Raw genomic sequence first — 20,595 nt, 5'->3', positions numbered from 1 at the left:
ACCATCAAGGTCGGGGCCACAGCGAAATTCGATCAATTGCCAGACAACAATGATGCTGTTTCTATACTACACCGGCAAAAATTAGGTGCCTCTGTTTATGAGCTATCCGCATTACTTGCGAAATTAAATTTATTTACAGCCAATGCCCAATTCCTCAGCATTATAAATTGAGCAACATAGCCAAGTGATATTTGCTTCACTATTTCCCTGAGTGTACTGCCAAGCGGGGGAGCCGGAGAATTAATCATAATTGCTCAAAGCCAAAGGGAGGATGCCAGGACTCTCGGTTCGTTAGGGCATCAGCCGCCGTCTGGGCTCGAGTTGCTGTCTATCCGATGATTTGCCAATTTCGTCTGGCGCTCTCTATTTGGCTTGTTTACATAAAAATATTGCCAGGACGAACACGACAGGCGATGATGACGACGTCGATGGCTGGGGCCTGGGCAAAACATAATGAGGCAGACAACGGCCCAGACGACGAAAATGGCTAAAAGTCGTGGAGCCAGACTTTCCTGGCTTTGCAGTTTGTGCCGAATGCAAGTGGTGGAGTGAAAAAAGCTGCCAGACAAAGTGGCAAACAGAAGTAAACGCGTGACTTTCACTTTGATGTCGCAGCGAGGAGAAGGATATCACCAGTACAGCAGACAAGTGTCGATTTGACCAAAGCTAGTTCTTCATCCCGCAAAAATCCTGCGCTGTTTGCATAGACAAGCACGTGCCATTTTCCTGGTGTTTCCCCTCTTCAGCAGCTGCAAAAGCTGCAAAGTAAGCAATCAGACGGGGAAATTCAAGTGTGCTGCGCTGTCCGAAAACAAGACATTAGGGGCTCCATTCAAGGATATCTGCTCCAAGCGCAAGCAAATAGAAAAGGTGCAACCTGACCAGGGCAAACACAAATTCCTCAGCTCGAGTCAAATGCAGAAACTTGTTGGAAAAGTGGGAAATGCCAGTCAGCTTGCAGGTGACACACCTTGAGGCGCTGCAGGACGAGATAGCGAAGCTGGGACATGGAAATTTTCGGGACAGTGAGACAGGCGGAAGGAGGCTTATCATGCCAAGTGAAATGAGTGCCACGGGCCGCAGGACATGTGAAGGGGCTGATGTCCTGCCACTTGCACTTCGCCGCAGAGCAGACAACTGCAAGATAATGAAGCGTTAACTTAAAGAAAAGTGAGCTGGGAAATATAGAAATGTTTGCGCAGACTTTGCGATAAAAGTTGGTCGGGCCAAATTGTGTGTAAATACTTAAAAAGTCGTTAGGATGGCCAAAAGAAGCGGTCAGAGACACTGCAAAACGCCGATGGAAGGGCCGGGAAAGAAAAGGCAGCCAAGTGGAAGGCTTTTAATGAGCAGTTGACGTCATCATCATTAAAAATGTGCAAGCTGCGATTGAGATGATTGATTGGGTTCTGTTTGCTCCTTTCAGCCGCCATTAAGTGCGCCTGAAGGCGCGCTGCCATAAATTTGCTTAATCAAACTATTTAGCCAGCCGCTGGATGTAGATGTCACGCATCGGAAGTCAAGCTGCTGCAGCTCCATTACGGTTACGGGCACAAGGTCTCCCGGATTCCGGACTCAGAACTCAGGACTCAGAACTCAGGACTCCGCGGAGGAGGACGCACACTGCGCCGTAACGAGCGCCTCACATGTGTTGCATGCTTTTAGGCGCTGCTCAGACGACACACATAATCCTAATTAATTGCCGGCATCGGCATCGGCATCGGCATCAGCATCAGCATTCAGGCGGCAGGATCCATCCAGGAGCCCCATCCGCCGGGAATACGCAGCGAATGCATTCTGGCAGGTGCATGTGAGCACTTCGTGCGCGCCATTTACCCACCGAGTGGTGGGGCGGCCTTGGGGGTGGTGCACTGAGAGAAAGGGCCACCCAGAACGCACTTGCCACATTTCAAGTAATCAGGGAAACTATTTCATTGCAGGTTGCTTTGCACACAAGTAACTAACGTTGGGCAGTAATATGCCTAAAGTCTGGGCCATGCCTTCCAGTGTAGCTGTCATCTCCTCCGATTCCCGATGCCCCTCGTTTCATGCCAGTGCGCCATTATTTCCTTTTGATTTGCTTTGGCTGCAAAAGCCGTGGCGTGTTGAATGGCGTTCTAGCGAGGGGCAAGCAACGCATTTCATGCACTCGGCTGAGCTTTCGAGTTGCTTAACGCGTTTGATGTTTGCCAGGAGCTCTGGCAGCTACATCTACCCCACGCCAGTGGCCCTCCGTCCATAAAATTTAATGCATCCTGCGAGTGTGACAGCCTGGCGGCCTACGAATCCCACATAATCCGCATGAGACATCGCTGTAGCTTTTGAGCCAGCCAAGTGATGTGAAAACCCGTTGTCAGCCGAGTTGTAATTGGGTTGCCCGAATGGAATTTAATTTCTGCATCTTTAAGAGCGCCGCGGCGTGTTGATATTTGAAGACCCGGAAAGCTGCAATTGAGCTGCCCGATCATCCCCAAGGGGAAACAGAAGGAAGAGAAATGGCAAAAGTTTTCCACTCCGGCTGGGGGGCCATTAAACCAGCCACAATAATCGATGCTCAAGTCGAACATCGAAGACCAGCTTCTGGGCCTGGCTAATTTTCTTGTGTCAAGGGAAAAGGCTTGGGAAACTGGAAAAAGGGACGACTGACTGCTGCTGCTGCCGCTGCTGCTGCTGCTCGCCCCAAGTATGCAACACAATTTTAATTAGTTTGGAAAAGTATTTTAATTTTTGCAATTTGAGTGCCAGAAAAGGAGAAATCTTGGGACCCACGTGCCCTGCGGCTGGCAGCCCCAAAATATTTTTAAACTCCTCCCTTTAATGATTATTAACATTATTAGTTGTAATGAGCGTCGTCAGCGCGTTTTAAAGTTCGCCATTGAGGCGTGGCAAATGGCAACAGAAATTTGCGTGTTGCCGGCCATTCGTAAACCAAAAAAAAAAAAAATTAAATCACCAACTGGCGCGCCAAAAAAAAAAAAAAAGGCGCGGGCTAAACGCAAAGAAAGTTTAAAAAGTTGGAGAAAAATTTTCGCAATTATTTTTCTGTTTTAATGTAATAGTGAATTCAGCCTTTTTATAATTTTGCGTCCTTTTTGTTCGTTTCTTTCTACGCTTTCAAACAAAAAAGTTTGTTTAAACTATGTGGACTGGAATGGTTTTTGCCGGACGGAGTCTAGCGGTTGCGTCGGGCACGCCGGAAAGTATGCTTTGATTTTTAGCCCGTCCATTGCGTGGAATGCAGTGTTCGAATTGTTTGGTCCCTGGTTTTGTGTGGCCTTCTCTCGGCCATTTATATACATACATATATATTTTATTTTTGGATATGCCAAAGTTTTCAAATTAAAGGCTCGGGCTTTGACCGAAAGTTTTGCGGCTGTGGGCGGCTCTTTGCCATGATTAGTGATTGAGTTTGAGTTTGGTTCTTGGACTTACGCAAAAGCAGGCGGGCACTTACCTAGAAAGAGAGCAGAAAAAACGCCATAAAGTGTTAATTAAAGTTCGAGTAACGGGGAAAAATTGTATGAGGCAGGACATTAAAGGATTCAGATTATCAGTACAATTTGCGGCCCGAATTCCCTGGGCAACTAAGAGTCTGTTTTGTGAGCATCCCGAACTTAATTACACACATCTCATTTGTCGCACACAAAAACCACTACCCAAGCGCTTCGCATGGGACTCGGTCTGGTCGTCTGGGAAATGGAAAACCCAAAACGAGACGAGAGACGACACATGACATATTGCAGAAACCGGAGAAGAAGGCAGGAGGCAGCAGGCAGAAGGCAGAAGGATCCTGTGAGCCGTGCCCCCGGCACAGACTTTTGTTTATATGTCATAAAAATTACTCATACGTTAATAATTTAAACGGATGGCTGTTGATGATGGGTCACAGGCGTCTGCAAATTTGCTTTGGCCAGGACTAACTGCGAATCAATACGAAATGAAAACCAAATAAGCGACGTCCTAACGTCCTTTCGTCCTGCGCATCCATGTCCCTGATCAAACACAAGGCCATCACCTCAAGCTGGTTTGCTTCGATGGCCGATAAGTTTCGCTATCATGTCGGCAAAATTCATAACCATGTCCATGACAGACATTGAGCATATTATCTGATGTCTGGGGGCTGGTGGCTCTGTGCGGTGGCAAATTCATTATTTCATCAATAAAACAACACAGCAATCAATATGGTGAGCTGTCCATTTTGTTTGCTTTGGCCATTCGGGCCGAGCGATACTCTTAGATAAATAGACGGAATATGTGTGCAATACATGAATTTATTCATGATGGAATATTAGAAAGCGGCTGTAACATTTGCTTTTATAGGTCTTGTGAGCCTCTCTTTTCCACGAATTTCCTTAGCTGCGATTTAAGGTAGTACTTCTTTACTCTTTTGTACATTCAAATTGGGTGTAATAATGCTGTTTATTTACATTTTAATTAATAATTGTATTTGTAAGTTGGCATCTTCACACAATAGCAGCTCATCTGGATCTCTTCGCACTTCCGTTTTTCTGGTTACTCTTTTACTGGCGGTCATCTGTGCAATTCCTTCCACCAATTTCAGTAAAGGGATACAAAAAGGACGAACCCCTGCAGAGATCGTCCCTTTTGTAGCCCCGTTTGCCGAAAGGGCTAGAAGTGATGCGATGGAGCCAGTACACACCCAGGTAATCGTTGATGGCCAGTGGCTTCAGGTCGGGAAGCAGTTGGCGAATGAAGAAGTTGGTCCTCATGGGCAAGGTCTTGTAGTTCAGAGGAACAGGCCCGGGAAAAAGGGACCACTGACGCGGATTGAAAAACCGCTTCCTGTAATCCAGGCAGCGGTCGTCTTCCAATCCTCGAAGTGGTCTTCTCCTGGGCCTTGATAGGGCAGATCTTAAGAAGATGCCCAACCCTTCGAGCTGAAAGCTTTTCCTCTGTTGAAGTCCCTTGTTTCGCTTCGCCTTGTACTCCTTGTCCCAAAACTTCTTTATGAGTCCCCGTTCGCCTTGTTTAAAAAGCCACTTCTTAACTTCATTCGTTTCCTGCCAGTTTTGAGTGTTCGCTTCTAGGCATATTTTTCGTCTGCCAAAGGACTCATACCATTTTCTAGCTTTTGTTGATGTAAACTTGTCCATATTAGCATTACCCTTTTTCGAAAGTCCAACCTTCTTTTTTAGCTTTCCTAATGGGCTGACATTTTGCTCTTTTTCGGTCAATTTCTGCTTGGACTTTTCATCGGCGCTTTTCTTTTTAGAATCCCTATTCTGGTCCGAACCTTTCTTTGGATCTTTTGGATCTTTTCCTTTATTGTTATTTTCACACTTCTTCTTTAGGGCGAAATCAGCACATCTCTTTCTTAGGGACAATTCTTCGTGCTGCCTTTGTTTTTCGTGCAACGCGCATTTCTCTTTGAGCTTTTCTTCCGAACATTCTACCATAAAATCTTCTTTCGCGCACTTCTGCTTGAATTCTTCTTCTGCACAGAGTTCCCTAAATTCTTCCAATGCACATTTTTCTTTTAAATCTTGCTCTGCACATTTTTCCTTCAATTCTTCTTCTGCACATTTTTCCTTTAATCTTTCCTTGGCACATTTTTCCTTCAATTCTTCTTCTGCGCATTTTTCTTTTAGGTCTTCTTCTGCACATATCTCTCTTAGCTTCTCTTCAGCACATTTCTCCTTTAATTCTTCAATGGCACACTTTTTCATCAGTTCTTCATCAGCACATTTACTTTTGAATTCTTTCTCTGCACATTTATTTTCGGAATATGGATTCTTTCGATTTTGCCTTCTGCCTGTCATGCTGCCTGTCTTGTCTTCTGCTAACTTTTTTTGCAATTCTTCTATTACACGTTTCATTTTTATGAATAGCTGTTGCTCGTATTTATCAGACTTATTGCACTCTCCAGATATATTTTTCAGTAAGTCTTCAACAACATTCTTTCCTTCTGGACATATTTTCTTCAGACACTCATTGGTGCAGTTTTGTTTCTGACCGGCCGTGCATAATTCTTCTTCAATGTTTTGGCAAGGACCTTCTTTAATAGATTGCTTCTTCAGAGACTCCCCTTTGATCACCTCCTTTATATGTGTGCACTGCTTTATAATAATATCTACTTTGGCTAATATGCCTTTCTCCCTGTTTTCCAACATTGATGACTTCGAGCGCCTGCAATCATCCTTTTTCTGACTCTCACAAAATTCCAGAAAATCTGCAACTAATTTATTAACATTGTCCTTATCCTCAACATGCTTATTGCAGATTGCACTACCTTCCGAATCCTTCGGCGTTCTATTCTCCACTAGAAACATGCACCTAGCCATTAATTCTGCTACTCGAAATTTCAGCTTGTCTTTGTCATCTAATATTGTAAAAAACTTTGAGACGTCGTTTTCTTTCTTGGACTTTATGCCTTCTTTGTGGCAATCCTTTTCGGGGCATTGACATGATCGTGTTTGGCCAGCCAAGTTTGCAACATTCGAAGGTGGACAAGGCATTTTTGAAATACATTCCGAATTATTGGGTGGCTTAAGTTCAGCTGTAAATTGTATGTTTTCTGAACTATTATCCGAGTGTGCCGATAGACTTTTGTGCGTTCTGTTCTCAAAAATGTCATGGAAGCCCGTCAGTTTTTGACTATCCGGCTCGATCATTTTGAGTGCTGACTCGTTTTTCTGACCACCGGAATTGTGGGAACCTGATTCCATGATATTTTCGTTGACCCTCTTAAAATCCACTTTCTGTTCTGCAGAAGATAAAGGCACCTGTGGTTCAATGCATACCTCGCACATATTTTGGTTATTCATTTGACTCACACTTAGTTGGTCAATGCAGTTTTTCAGTTCCCCGGGCTTGGTTTTAAACGGTGTAGTTTCTCTAAGAGATGGAAGGCGACCCTTAGTTTCCTTCTTGGCCTTACTTATGAGCTGCTCCTCACGTGCCATTATTACTTCCAGTGAATGTGGTTGTGTTGATTTGTCCTGTGAGGATATTCCCTTGCCTTTCGGCCTTCCAGCACTTCTGGATTTAGTTTTTAGCGGAAAAAATACATCCTGGTCCAGCGCATTCACATCTTGCCTCTGGGGATTGGATGAGTCCTCGAAGAAAGTCCAATCTATCGAGTCGTCTTTATACTTGGCCTTTGGAGCTTTTGGCTTTGCCCTTAGCTTCCTTTGCATAATTGGCCTTTTAGATTTATAGTGATAGTGCTGCATTAGATCCTTGTTCCCAGAGTGATATCTCAGGCGGTCGGCATCCTTGCCCTCCTGCAATTGCTGTCTTACCTTTCTACCCTTTGCCATGAGCATGGTAACAAAATTCCTGAATGTTCGTTTGGGTTCCTGAAACTCGAGGTATGCCGCCTTATCATCAATATATGAGCTGTAAGAGGGACTCTTCGAGTATTTTTGTTTGGGAGACCGCCTTATCTGGTTAATCCTTTCGTTTTTCTTTATTCCCTTGTCTAACCCGTCAACACCCTCGGTCATCAGTTCCTTCAGGCGATTGCTGACCTTGCTATTGGATCGTTCCTTAAAATGCCGAGCTCGTTCCCATACGTCTGCGCGAGATTCCCTTCTGCCCCTGCCCGATTCCTTGTGGTAGAGGCGTCCTTTCTGACTGATAAATAGGCAGTTGCCAGGCTGTTCGTATCCACAGACTTTGAGGCTGTGAACTTCGCCCACAATGCGCACCTTCTGTGGAACCTGTCTTATCGATGATGAAGAGCCCGTTCGGCTGAGATCGCTGGTGCGAATGTCGTAGGACATTGGAGGGTCGTCCTGGAAGAAGGTAGGCGATGACTGCTTACTAAATGGAGATCCATTGCTCTGGACCAGTGGCCAGGGCTGGATGAATGGACTGGGTTGATGACAGACCCACAGTCGTTTTAGCGGCAAGTTTATGCACTTGCGAAACATTCCAAGGACAACGATTGCTGCGGAAGAGTCCTTCTGAGTGCTGCGGTTGCCAATGAAATTTAGAGGGTTGATAAAAAAAAAACTAAGGCCAAGTTTACGTGGGGGCAGTCACGGGAGATTTTATTATAAAACTAAGCAAAGTGAAATATAATTCATGACAGCATCGAGTGCGAAACACATGATGGGTTTTCACCGAAGCACTTAGTCTAACGAAGGCCATGTGGACAATGATGCTGATGGTCTGGGCGTCCACTAGAAAGGCAACGGGGCCACAGGTGATCGTATGTATGTACCACACGCTTTTCACAATACCCCTAACTTTCCATTGTTGTCGTGCGAATTGACCAAGACCACGGTGACGGTGGCAAGGACGATAGTCCAGTTGCTACAGTCGATTACCTGTTCTGGAAGTCTGGAATCATATATCTAGGCAAATCGATCCTGGCATAGGAAATCCGCTGCATCAACTGAAGGACAAGCGGCCTTGACGACCGCCGTGGTCCTTTAAGCCTTTCCCTTGGGCAAGCAATGATAATCTGGGGTCCTTGATAGCGCAGTTTAAAAGTGATCCACCTGTCTGAAAAGTGAATTATAATAGTTTCAAGTTATAGGTATACCAAGACTTAAGGCCGTTCCGCCTTTAAAAGGGATTTTGGCGATAGGTTTAGTTGGGCGGCGTCTTCTTTTTTTCCTCCGCTTCGGCGGCTTTCTCCTTCTGATCGAACTCATCACACTCTTTCAAAACCCTATCTTCCTCGCATTTTTTCCTGCGCTCTTCCTCTTCCGCTTTCTTCATTTGTTCTTCCTTGTTGTTCAGCTCTTTTAGCTTACAGTTTAGTTCCTTTTCTTCGTTCTTAAGCGACTCCAGTTTCTTTTTCAGTTTCTCGCATATTTTCTTTTTGGCTTCTTCGGCGCGTTTTATCTTTTGGAGTTCCTGTTCGCATTTCTCTTGTATCTCTTGTTCTTCGCATTTTTTCTTTTTCTCCTCCTCTTCGCATTTCCTCTTCTGTTCTTGCTCTCTGCATTTTTTCTGCTGCTCGTCCTCGCATTTTCCTTCTTCGACCCTCTTTATTAAAATTTGCTCCCTTTGCATCAGTTCTTTGCGTTTTTTCCTCACCTCGCATAGCTTTTTATAAGCTTTCTCTGTGCACTTTCTTTTTATTTCCTCATCGGATTCTCTTTTGCATTCTTTGTTTTCGCATTTCTTTTTATGTTCACAATCGGCTTTCCTTATATCTTCTTGCGTTTTCACTAGAACTTCGCATATTTTCTGTCTTGCTTCAGCTTCACATTTCTTAATTTTCTCCTCCTCTTCTCGCTTTTTCTTTCTCTCTATTTCATTGCACTTGCTTTTTTGCCTTGCTTCTGCGCATCTTTTCTTCATTGCACACTTTTCGATATTACCTTGCAGTTCCTTAATCTGGCCCTCCTTACTTTTTTCTTCCTCTTCGCAGGACTTCTCGATCATTTTCTTCACTTCCTCAGAGGCTTCGCTGAAATCTACGTCATTCTTTTCGGCGAGTTTTTGAATAGTGGGGCACGCCTCTTTCCACTTCTGTTGAACGCAGCTTTCTCCACACTCCTTTTCTGCCTCGCACTTATTCTTTTTCTTCGGCTCTCCAAAGGCGTCGGCACACATCGTCTTGATCACCATCTTGCGGCACTTCTTCTTGATTTGCGCATTAAGACAGTCTTCTATGGCAGCCACATCAGTCTTTTTCTTCTCCTGGGCTTTGCATATATCCTTCCATTCTTCAAATACGCACTCTTCCATCTTCTGCTCGTATGTAGATTTCTTAGCGTCTGCTTTGGAACATTTCGGTTTCTCCTTGGCCTTCTTTGGGCACTCCTGCTTCTTGGTTTCTTTGTGTTCGTCCTTTGCACGTTCAGCTTTAGGATCCTTTTTGGGCTTATCACAAGCCTTAACTTTGCAGTTTCCCTTGGGTGCTCCCTTACAGCTGTCGATTATGGCCTTCTTCTGAGACCTCTTTACTGCTTTCTTCGCGGACTTCTTACATTCCGCTGTCTTATCCTCTTCCGAATCATCCTTACACTTTTCTTTCTCTTTCCGACACTCTTTCTCCAACTCGGCTTCTAAGAGCTTGGTGGTATCTGCTATGCATTTCCTAAGCGTTTCTGATTCCTTACACTCGGTCTGCTCCCCTCTGGGCTCCTTGCAGCCTTCCGCCGAGTCTCCCTTGTTTTTGGCCGGACAGGCCTTCATTAACTTCTCGATCTTCTTGGCCTTTATCAGCCGCTCGTAGCGGAGCTTGAGTTCCTGCTCCCTACAGTACTTCTGCATCACGGCCTTCAGACAGACTCTCTTGACGCCCATCATCACGCAGTCCATCATCTCCCCCATGGCCTTTTGCTCCTCCGGCGTCATGCACTTCATTTTCGCCCTCAGCGCCTTCGACTTGACCTCGATGCACTTCTTCAACTGGCATTTAACGCGGTCGGCATCCTTTTTGGCCGCCTCCTTCTTGTAGGCCGCCTGCTTTTTCTTCATGGCGAGTGCCTTTTGCTCCCTCACACACTTGTAGACATCGCCGGCCATGAGTGGTGGCTCACAGTAGCTGCGGAGCTGCCATTTGATAGCCAAGCCCATGGATCCGCGGAGCTGAGGAGCGGACATCCGCGTGAGCAGGCAGCCGGCGAATCTGGAGCTCATTGGTAAAAACCCGTGCCTAGGCCCCCACGAACATAAATTTAAAAACAAAAAATTTAGATTGTCGAGTTTTTAAAAAAATCGAAATTAGATCTAATTTGTGGGCCCTGCGTTCGAAAATTAACTACATGAATTATTGTCGAAAATGGAATACTTGCTTCTGAAAACATATTTGGCTTTGACCATATTCTTAATAAAGCTGGTATTGTTGCAGCACTAAGCAGCTAGTTACCAAATGAAGAAGGTTGGGATCTCGTTTCCTAGGCACAATGGAAACTCTCTACCTGCTGGCGTCAACAATTTTCCAATCTTTGCTCAAACCGCAGAAATGACAACAACGCAGAGGAGCCACAACCACGACATAGTTACACACACATCCCATCGAGGGGCCAACGGCAGACAAACACTTTTGTCGAACATAAAATCGAGCACAACTTAATTAAATGTTAAAAGCGCGACCGCAGCGCGTCTGTGGCAACCAAAGGTGTGAATACGAAGGGGTTGCTGGTGGGGCAGGGGTGGGCATTTCCGGTTTGGTGGGGCGGCAAGGGGCGTTGGAGGTTGCAGGTTGGAAACGCCGTTATCACACCGAAGAAGACGCTGACAGACGCTAACTTCATTTTCGGGGTACTGCTTCAAATTAGCAAACCTGTCAACTGTCAGTGTTTGTGAGTTGAAGTGCGGCCAGAAGTATGTGGGGCGGGTGGTTGGTGGTGGAAGGCGTGGGGCACGGCCCCAGGCGAAAGGCAAGACAATGTGCCTCGCCTGTGCTTCAACACCTTGCAGCAGCTCCTCAGCCCCTGCCCACCGCCCTCCCTTCCTCGGCAAGGAAGTTGCTCTGCGAACTTTGCAGTCTATACAGAAGAGGCCTCCATGCGCGTGTGTGGGTGTGTGTGTGTGTGTGTCAGTGGGGGTGTGCGCGGTGAATTATGGCATGTCTACTTCCGCCACCTGCCCCCCATTGCGTTGTTTGTAATTTGTTAATTTCCCGCATTTAGAAATTAATTTTCACTTCATGCGCCGCCAAGCAGACAACAGTAGACAGGTGAGTTCGAGTTGGCCTACCTTGGCAGCACTGTCGCGCATAAGTGTGCTTTAACTTTCTGCCACACGCACACACGCGCGCACACACACACATGCACATGTATGGCGGCATTACGAACTTGCACCGCAATTACGAGTGCCACCCACTCAGCCCAACCAATGGGCCAACCACCCAGCGCGCTCATTGCGTATTTAAATTCCTTTATGTTGTCATTAATTTCTGCAACTTGTTCGGCAGTGTCGCTGTTAATTTTTAAGCGAAAGCTTTGCCCGAGCAGTCTGCCATGTGTTTGACACGTTTACATTTTAATTGCGCACATGTGCGCGGTGGCGCCAAATGTGAAATGGGTCTGCGGAGTGTAAAACTTTAATTGCTTTATTATGTCGGCCAGCAGGCAGGTGGCAAACATCCTCGGATCCACGGAGAATCACAGCGTCGCAGCCCACTTTCGCGAAGAAATGGGCCAAGGCACTTCAATGGGCCCAAGGGCTACAACACACTGCTAAAAAGATAGTGCAGGGCTATATTGGGTGTAACAAAGAAATGTCTTTTTAAATTGACTCAAGTAGTCTCAGGTTAATATGTAAGCTCCTGCACTTTCCAGTTTTAGTCTCACTCCTAAGTCGTACTATTCAAAATTGAATGTTATAGGTTCCCGCTATTCCGTTTTAAGTCATGGTGTTTATGGGACGTCATCTCTCACGATCTCTCGTGTACCAGCTAAAGCAATCCAGTTTGAGCCGATTCTTCCTAAGGTCGCCAACTAATTTGTCCGTTTACTTGGGACAACCAAGGTTTCTTGGCCACAAATCCCACGCATATGATGATTTAAGCTCGAAAATTCGAATGAAAACTAATTGCATGAGCCATGAAAGGAACATGGTAATGAAAGGTGATCAATCAGGGCCGAAAAAATCCTACTGCCACCGCAGGATCTACAGACCATTCCAACTTAAAATCCGTGCTCTTAAAATATGCCTGAACCAACAACGCTCGTTTTGCAAAGAGGCCGAGGAAGATGGATGCTATTGCAAAAAGCTGGAGGATGAGAGCTGCGCTCTGAAACCCTTGCCAAAAGCGGAACCCAAAAAATGCTCAAGGATATCCAGAAAGAGGAAGCATTTACTTGAGCAGAAGAAGAAAGCGGAGGAGGCTAAAGCCCCACCACAATCGCAGTGTGAAGCAAATTTAGACGAAGCTGTTGACGAGCTGAAGTACAGTTGCATGCTAGCTTCCGAGAAGAAAGACTGCGAGCGCAGGCAGTACAAGGCCCTCTGCGAAGAATTGAGAAAGTCGAAGCAGCAGGGGGATCCCAAGTCCGTAGATTCTCTTGTAAAGTGCATGCTTTCTGGCATAAAGAAGGCGTGTGTTGTTCACGCCGAGAAGATTGTCTACCAGCAGAAGTTCGCTGAACAAATTGCGGCTGAGGAGGCGGAGCGAAAGGAAAGGGATAAGAAAGTGGGAAAGCCTCTCGACTGCACTAAGCCAAATGAGGAGGATGACACAATTGGCGCAAAGAACAAGGCGGAGAAGAAGAAGGCCAAGGAGAAAGCCGAGCTGAAACGATTGCTCAAGGAAATAAAGGCCAAGTGCAAGAAGCAGCGTGAGGAAGCTGAGCGCAAGAAGAAAGAGGAAGAGGAGCTAAACAAGAAATGTAAAGAAGCAGCTGCTAAGAAGAAATGTGAAGAACTGGAGGCTAAAAAGAAATGCGAGGAGGCGGCGGCCAAAAAGAAATGTGAAGAAGCGGCTGCTAAAAAGAAATGCGAGGAGGCGGCGGCCAAAAAGAAGTGTGAAGAAGCGGCTGCTAAAAAGAAATGTGAAGAAGAAGCAGCCAAAAAGAAATGCAAGAAACCAGCACTGAAAAATAAATGCGAAGAATCAGCGGCCAAAAACAAATGTAAAGAGGCAGCTGCTAAAAAGAAATGTGAAGAAGCGGCTGCTAAAAAGAAATGTGAAGAAGAGGCTGGTAAAAAGAAATGCCAAGAGGCAGAGGCAAACAAGAAATGCGAAGAAGCCGAAGCCAAAAAGAAATGTGAAGAAGCGGCTGCTAAGAAGAAATGCGGAGCAAACGACGCAACTGTGAAAAAGTGTGAGGCAGATAAAAAGAAGAAATCCGAAGAGGCCGAGAAGAAGAAGAAAAGCGAAGAAGCCGCTCTTCAGAAGAAATGTGCGGAAGCCAAGAAGAACAAGGCATGTGAAGCCGAGAAAAAGAAAAAATCTGAAGAAAGCGAACGGAAGAAAGACTGCCATCTAGCCGAATTCAAAAAAAGGTGTAATGAGCTGAAGAAAAAGATTGAAGAGGCAAGATGCGAAGAGAAGAATGTCAAGTAGCCAACCATAGCCATCCGAAGAAAGAAGCCATCCCACGGAGACGTGGGAGATGAAGTCCCTATCCTAAATATATTTAAGCTGTATTAAAGTTAAATACTGAAATCAAGGATTTGTCTCTTAACTAGAGTTGGCTGATTAAAGTTGCTTTCAATACCAAAGCAGGAAAGCTATTTCAGACTGGCTTTATAATCGGCCGGATAAACCACTATTGTTCGGTCGAGGAAATGCCAACAGACCCGCTAAGTACAGGCTTGCCGAAGGACAATAATGATGAGGAGTGGGCCAAGAAGGCCGAGGAGGCCGACAAACAATTGTGCCCGCTTGTCTTGTTTATTGTCATCCATCATGCCAAGGCCCCTGGTGTTCGGGGAGATCGTCTTCAAGCCCCGATTTGTGGCTACCATCCGGCAAAGGAGGTGGCAAAGGGAGCCGGAGCCTAACGAGTGGAGTTGACTCATTCAGACGAGTCTCCTCCAACCAGACCCGGCCTCATTTAGCCGTTTTGCTGCGCATTTGCCATTGTCAACGATTCTGCCACCCGTTTGCGTTGCTCTTGTAACATTTCCACAAGGCTCTTTTTTTCCGATGCAGCTGTGGCTGTTGCAGTTGCTGTTGCTGTTGCTGCTGATTGTTGCACAAGGATTTGTCAAGGATAAAACACTCGAGGGCAGCCAGTCGACATTGTCGTAGTTGTCGTCACCGACGCTGCTTCATCATGGTTACGATTATGATTATGTAGCGACAGTTTTTGTCCTGGCCCGGCTGAAAGGCATTCGGTGCGGAGGTCCTTTCACACGTGTTTCCCTGTGCAATGGTTATCGATTTTCCGCTGGGAATGCAATGCATCCGTATGCGATGCTAAGTGCAGTCCGTGCGGCCTTGGATTTCCCCAGGACATTGCACTGAGAATTTAAGTAGGGATAAGGCGTACGTAGATTCCAAGTTTCTTTTGTGCTGGCAGCAAAACCCATTTACCCAATGCGAAATGGGTAAAATGAATTCTAAGAATATGGTTTTCTATGTATGGGGTCTTTCAATAACAAGTGAGCTTCTTCCTCGATTTACTTTCAGTGTCGCCTGCATAGAAGCAGCTTCGCTTTATCTGCAATTGGCGACCTTGGAGCTTACATGTGCCATATTTAAGTACATCCATTTGCCCGGCGTGCTGCACTCCTTCCGTGCCCCCAATTCGGCGATCTGCGACAACCCAAATTCGTTTGCCAAACACATTTCACCCACCGAAATGCCAAATGCAAAGCAGACAACCAGAAAGGCTGCGGTTGCCAAATTATATGCAACTGCGGTGGCATGGGCGTGGCATGCGGTTAGTTAAACAAAAGTGCTGTGCCATGGAAACTGGGTCAGAATCCTGGGAGCGAAACTGTCACAACGCCAGACGCATTAAAGCGACTAAATTACCTCGCTGCAAGAAAACCCAACCGGGAAAAAAAAACCAACAGCCAAAGTTCAACAACAGTGCTACAACCTGGGACATGCGACAACATTGTCTCAAAAACACTCGACAAAGTTTCGGTTTCACTTTGGTTGTTGTTGCCACCGATTTTTGCCGTTTTCGTTGCTGTCAACTTCCGGCGGACCAAACTGTTCCGCTTGATTGTTCTCGGTGCTCTCGAGCTCGAACTCGAACTCGAACTCGAGCTCCGGCTATGGCTCCGGTTCCCTCGTCATGAAAGGTTAATGACGGCTCCTGTCAGCGCCGAAGGTCACATCTAACGCTTGCCGCCCACCGCCGCCCACCGCCGCCCACAGGGTGGTGGTCCTTGCGGGGTCAAACGGGCAGCAGGTAAAAGTTTCGTTTCCCAGGACAAAAACTCGACGGAAGGACGGTGGGACCTGTGCTAAATACCAGGACTGCTGAGCGGCAGCTCCGGGGGGTAGCAGAGCGTAAAAGTTAAATGAAACGAAACACGTTAATGGCCTCCGCGCGGGATGGGTGGGGGAGGAGGATGAGGATGAGGATGAGGAGGAGGATGCGCCACCCTGAAAGGTGAGAGGCTGTCCTGTTAAAGCCATGCTCCGTGGAAAGTGAAATCGCCGGCTCGCCAAGCTGGCAGTGCTGGCCAAGAGCCGTGTAATAAAATGATATCGTTGGCTTAGTTAAGTAGCAATAAGCTGGAAAAGGTAGCCCGAAATTCGTTGGGCGCCACCTCTCAATCACGGCGTTTCAGGTTGATATTAAGTTATTTAGGCTATTTAGACGCCAAGTGAAGACCTCTTCGGCTTCTCGACTGGGTCATTAAAGCCAAATTACAGTATATTAGGTTACCGCTTTGTGTCGGCGTGGAAATTCGACTGGCTTTTCCCCACCTGCTCCCTCGCTGTCCAGGAATTCCACTACAACTAATAGTGCTGCTAATTAACAGCCTTGAAGCTGTGGACCTTGGAAGTTAGCCGTTAGCCAGCTTAAAGCCATTCGATTTCCCTCCTTGCACCAAAACTGGCGCCCAATTGTTAAAGCACACAAAGAAAACAGCGCCAAGAGGAGCCAGGACCAGCCAAAAAAAGAAAAAAAAATCAGAGGAAAAAAGTACAAAGAATTATGTATCACTTCGTTACGACTTACTTCCACTTAATTTATTTTCACTTGCTTTTAGCAGCAAAGGGCGAGCAAAGGAAAGCCGGGCGGATGGGCCGGCAACTTTGTCTGAGCCTCGGAAAATGAAAGAAGTCGAAAAGCAGAGGGAATTGTACATTATACAGTTGGTCAATAAAGTCTGCACACATCCAGGGCTTAAAAATGTTGATATATATTTCATTTAATGAGATACGGCGGTAAGATATGTCCACCGAAAAGTGCACAACACATGGCTCTGCCGATTGGAGTGTTCATTGGTTTTTAGTCTTTATTAATAGAGTGCAGCAGCTATTGAATAAAAGGTGCACCTTTTATATTGCAAAATAAATATGGAAAATATAGATTTTTGTAAGATAGATGTAAGTGAACTTAGTAAAGAGCTGTATTTATGTGAAGCTGCATTGTGGGAAACAAATGTTGAGTGCGTTTGCAGACTCACTTTGAGTGGTACTCAAACTTTGTATTCCCACTGTCCGATTTTGGCCGAAAGAAGAAGACCAGGCCCGCAGGCATTGGCCAAAACTTGCAACAACTTCGGACGGGCTTCCCGTCTGTCTGCGAAAAGCATTTGACTTTGCATTTGTCTGCGTCTGCAGGTTGCAACGCTTTCGGCCTTCACACCTTTTGTTGTCCAAATGCTACGGCTGCCCCCATTTCCATTTCCATTTCCCATTTGCCCCCGACCGTTTTCACCGCCTTTTCCACCGGCTTTGGGCTTCGGAAAACGCCTTTCGAGTGGCCGGCGCATTAATTCTCAGGTGTGCAATTTAGTGTGCGGCCAATTTTGGCCGGTCGGTCTGGACAGGAAGAGGAAGCCCAGCAGCGTCTGTTACGTGTTGACCACACGCTGGTGTTTTTTTTTTTTTGGTTTTTCGGGGGTTTTCCGAAGGGGTCCAGCCTTACGCCCCATTGGGGTAAGGAGGGTGAGCTTGAAATGTTAGGAAATTTCAAACGGAAGTTCGCGTTTTCTGCCCTTTGCGGCTCTTATTGTTGGCTGGGTTTCCGCTTCTCTGGTATTTTTGGCCTCACATTCTGCGATCCGTGCCCATTTCCGGCTAAAAACAACATGGCTTAAAGAGCTGCATGCCACACTTCTCACTCACGTCTTTAACCAAAACTTCGGAGGCGAACTTTACGCGAAACTTTTCAATGGACTACATTTGCTATGCCATGTTAAACAGCACAAAAAAAGAAGAAAAAAGATGACAGCGTAAAAGGTTAAGACGAGAACTATGGCCAGCAAAATGGCGCCGGCTATAATTTTGAGAGGACGACAAAAGCGGTGGAAAAAGGAAAAATAAATATATAAGGAGCGGGCAACTTGAAAAACTTTTAATAATTGCATTTTGCGCAAGCAGCAGCATCGACTTCAACTGGCTCACATAATAAACTCCCTCAACCACCACACACCGCCCACCACCCACCGCCCACCGCAAGGCCATCCAAAAGCGCCCATTGCTGCAGTTTGTGCATCGACACCCAAGCAACAAGACAATCAGCTAAGAGATACTCACGAGCCGGGGGAGAACAGGCGATGACTGGGCCACAAAAATAACCGAAAAGTAATTCCCCACAAAAGTAAACTTGAGCGTACAAAAGTCGAGTTTTAAAATAAACTTGCAGCCAGCTCTATTTTTCTTTCTATCCATCGGATCGCCAGGGGATCCGAGGATGGGGCATCTCTGGAGTTGGTTAGCGAATAGATAAAAGTCGTCGGCGGTGGCGGTGGCGGGGCGGGGCGGGGCTCGCCACTTGGGGCACAAAAGGCGCATTTTCCATGAAAGAAAAGTGGCTAACTAAGTCGCCGACTTGCAGCCCGCCCCCTCACCACCTCCCATCGACATCATCAGTGGCGCAGTTTCGAGGGCCTCGAGAGCTGCTCCTCCATCGATTTTTGTGGGCCAGAAAATATGGCTCTCAGTCGCTGGAACAGGAATTAAAGCCGCTCCGGAAAAACAATGGCAGCTGTCTTAGGGGATAAGTTGTGGGTGAATTACGGCTGCCTTGTGATCGAAATTAAGTATTACCATATTTTTTAAAGGTATTGCATTGTTTTTATAAACTAAGTTTGGTAGCTCAAACTCAATTTCCGAACTGGCTGTACTTGATATTCCATGTAAATCTCTTAAACAACGTGTTTCAGTGGCCTGCGGCTTACATTTAATGATGGCATTAAGTTTGAAGAGATTTTAGTAGCATCACGGTTGAGTACAGTCTGTGCCAAAGCAGCAGATTTAATATTATAATAAAAAGTGCGATAAAACAGCGTGGTTCTGGACTAATAACCTACAAGTGCCCATGAAACGGGTCAATAATCCACGGAATGTGGCAGATCATCATCTGATTTCATCAACACCCGACCCGACCCGACCCAAACCGACTCGGCCAGGACCCCATAATAATATGAGACCCACTTTATTAAATATGAAATATGCTCCATCGCTGCTGTCGCCTCGTATTCGCCATGGCCAAAGGAGTCGAGGGTCCTTTTAGCATGGCCAGCACGTAGCAAACGCAGTACGCTCAAATACATGAGATAAAATGCCGGACATTAAGTCCCTGGGGAAGGACGATCAAAGCGTTTCGCCATTCCAAGGTAAAATGCCACAAGCGAAGGCTAGTGGCATATACAGTATAGTAGCATAACGAACATCTTGCTAAATTTCATGCTCAACTTGCGTGTGTCAAAAATGCGAAATTGAAATGCTTTAAAATTTAACATCTCACCACGGCTCACATCCGACTAAGGGGTAAGATGCAGCTGCCAGGATGCGGCAAGGACTCCGCTCCACTCCGTTCCGTTTCGTTCCGATCCGATCCGTGTTGGTGGGCAAACATTTTTATGCAAAAATATTTTGCATGTCACTCCCATCTGCCGGTTTGTTGTTGTAGCCCAGGGTCTGTGTATTTGCCACAGACTTTTGCATGCATAACAAGTCAGCGAGGCGGACCGACGGACGGACGGTCGGACGGACGGACGGACAAGCAAACAGGGCAAAAAAGTGGCCAAAAGGATGCGATGGGGGGAAATGGAGGGAAACTCGTGGTAGCAAAAGCCACGCACACAGCCAGACGAGAAGGAAAAGGCAGCGCCGGCAGCAGGAAGCGCATACAAAACTTTAGCGGCAACCGGTCGCATTTCGTAATCTTTGCAAATAAACGCGTGAAATTCCAAGGCGCACCACAGTGGGGCATGCAGCATGCAGCGGGGTGGTGCTGCCACAGTCGCCAGTTGGCCGACATGTGCGCGCCATTTTTGGCATACAGCTCACACGCGAAATTGCGCATGCAGATTAAAATTCTTGAACGCGCATTTCCGTTTCCGTTCCGTTCCGTTCTGTGTGTGCTGTGTGTGCACGAGCTGTCGGGAAAATGCCGGGCGTTTTCTTCGCTGCTGCAGCGGGGGAGTGCTTGAATTTCCACTTCAGCTTTTGGTTTTTGCCCTCTGTTTGCTGAGCTGATTGCAACCTTGAAGTGACCCCGTGCTGAATGAAGTTGTGAGCGGTTGGGAATACTCAATAAAATTTGTATCGAATGCGACAGCTTGTTGGGGATTTGTTGGGGATTTCCACTCGTTTTGATTAGAGTCCTAAACGTCGCATGCTGAAATCAAATGCTGATTACATGGCAAAACATTTGGCCAGTGAACTAATACGTTTCTGATTTAACTAGATCAATGCTCATATTATTCGTAATCCACTTTAGTAATTGTTTCTCATTTAATCGCTGATTTAGTAAAATTCGGTTGTTCTTGATGCTCAATGTTTCAAAATTGTTTCTACATACATACTTCCGCTTCACAAGGCGAGTAAAAGTGCTAATTAGCATTTTGGCCTGGGTGGCTGAAATGCGACAAAACGTGTGACTTCAGCAGTGTAACAAAATACAGTTTAGCGAAAAAATGGGAAGCCACCCCATGGAAATAAATCACAAAGTCGCATATTACTCATACGCCGCGTGTGCCTAATAGGCATTGACAATGGCATATTACTCATTGCATTAGAGAGGCGGGGGCATGATTTTCGCTTATTTACGGGCCATTGTCATTGATATGCAGGAC

At 46.2% G+C, this 20,595-nt stretch overlaps 4 protein-coding genes across 5 annotated transcripts in view; 1 reads left to right on the top strand and 3 right to left on the bottom strand.

Moving 5' to 3' along the window:
- The window catches only part of LOC6549509 (irregular chiasm C-roughest protein), a 121,336-nt gene that overhangs the window by 61,477 nt on the left and 39,264 nt on the right, over nucleotides 1-20,595 (bottom strand). The gene's annotated exons all lie outside the window — the stretch shown is intronic.
- Nucleotides 4,424-7,895, bottom strand: LOC26526905. The gene has a single exon (XM_026980312.1). The coding sequence runs from the start codon at nucleotides 7,893-7,895 to the stop codon at nucleotides 4,521-4,523; it is 3,375 nt and encodes a 1,124-aa protein (XP_026836113.1). The 3' UTR covers nucleotides 4,424-4,520.
- On the bottom strand, nucleotides 8,374-10,603 carry LOC26526362 (axoneme-associated protein mst101(2)). The gene has a single exon (XM_015157303.2). The coding sequence runs from the start codon at nucleotides 10,564-10,566 to the stop codon at nucleotides 8,560-8,562; it is 2,007 nt and encodes a 668-aa protein (XP_015012789.1). The 5' UTR covers nucleotides 10,567-10,603; the 3' UTR covers nucleotides 8,374-8,559.
- LOC6549600 (axoneme-associated protein mst101(1)) lies at nucleotides 12,187-14,045 on the top strand. Of its 2 annotated transcripts, XM_026980315.1 has the most exons (2): nucleotides 12,187-13,341; nucleotides 13,639-14,045. In XM_026980315.1, exons 1-2 carry the CDS (start codon nucleotides 12,284-12,286, stop codon nucleotides 13,937-13,939), a joined length of 1,359 nt encoding a protein of 452 aa, XP_026836116.1. In that variant the 5' UTR covers nucleotides 12,187-12,283; the 3' UTR covers nucleotides 13,940-14,045. The 2 variants fall into 2 exon arrangements, with proteins under 2 accessions (XP_026836116.1, XP_026836114.1); XM_026980313.1 differs by having other exon boundaries at nucleotides 12,187-14,045.

Source organism: Drosophila erecta, unplaced genomic scaffold, assembly GCF_003286155.1.
Source record: "Drosophila erecta strain 14021-0224.00,06,07 unplaced genomic scaffold, DereRS2 tig00000092-arrow-pilon, whole genome shotgun sequence".
NCBI classification, from domain to species: Eukaryota; Metazoa; Arthropoda; class Insecta; order Diptera; family Drosophilidae; genus Drosophila; species Drosophila erecta.
The sequence above is the reverse complement of the archived record's forward strand: the minus strand, read 5'-3'. Positions and strand labels throughout refer to the sequence as shown.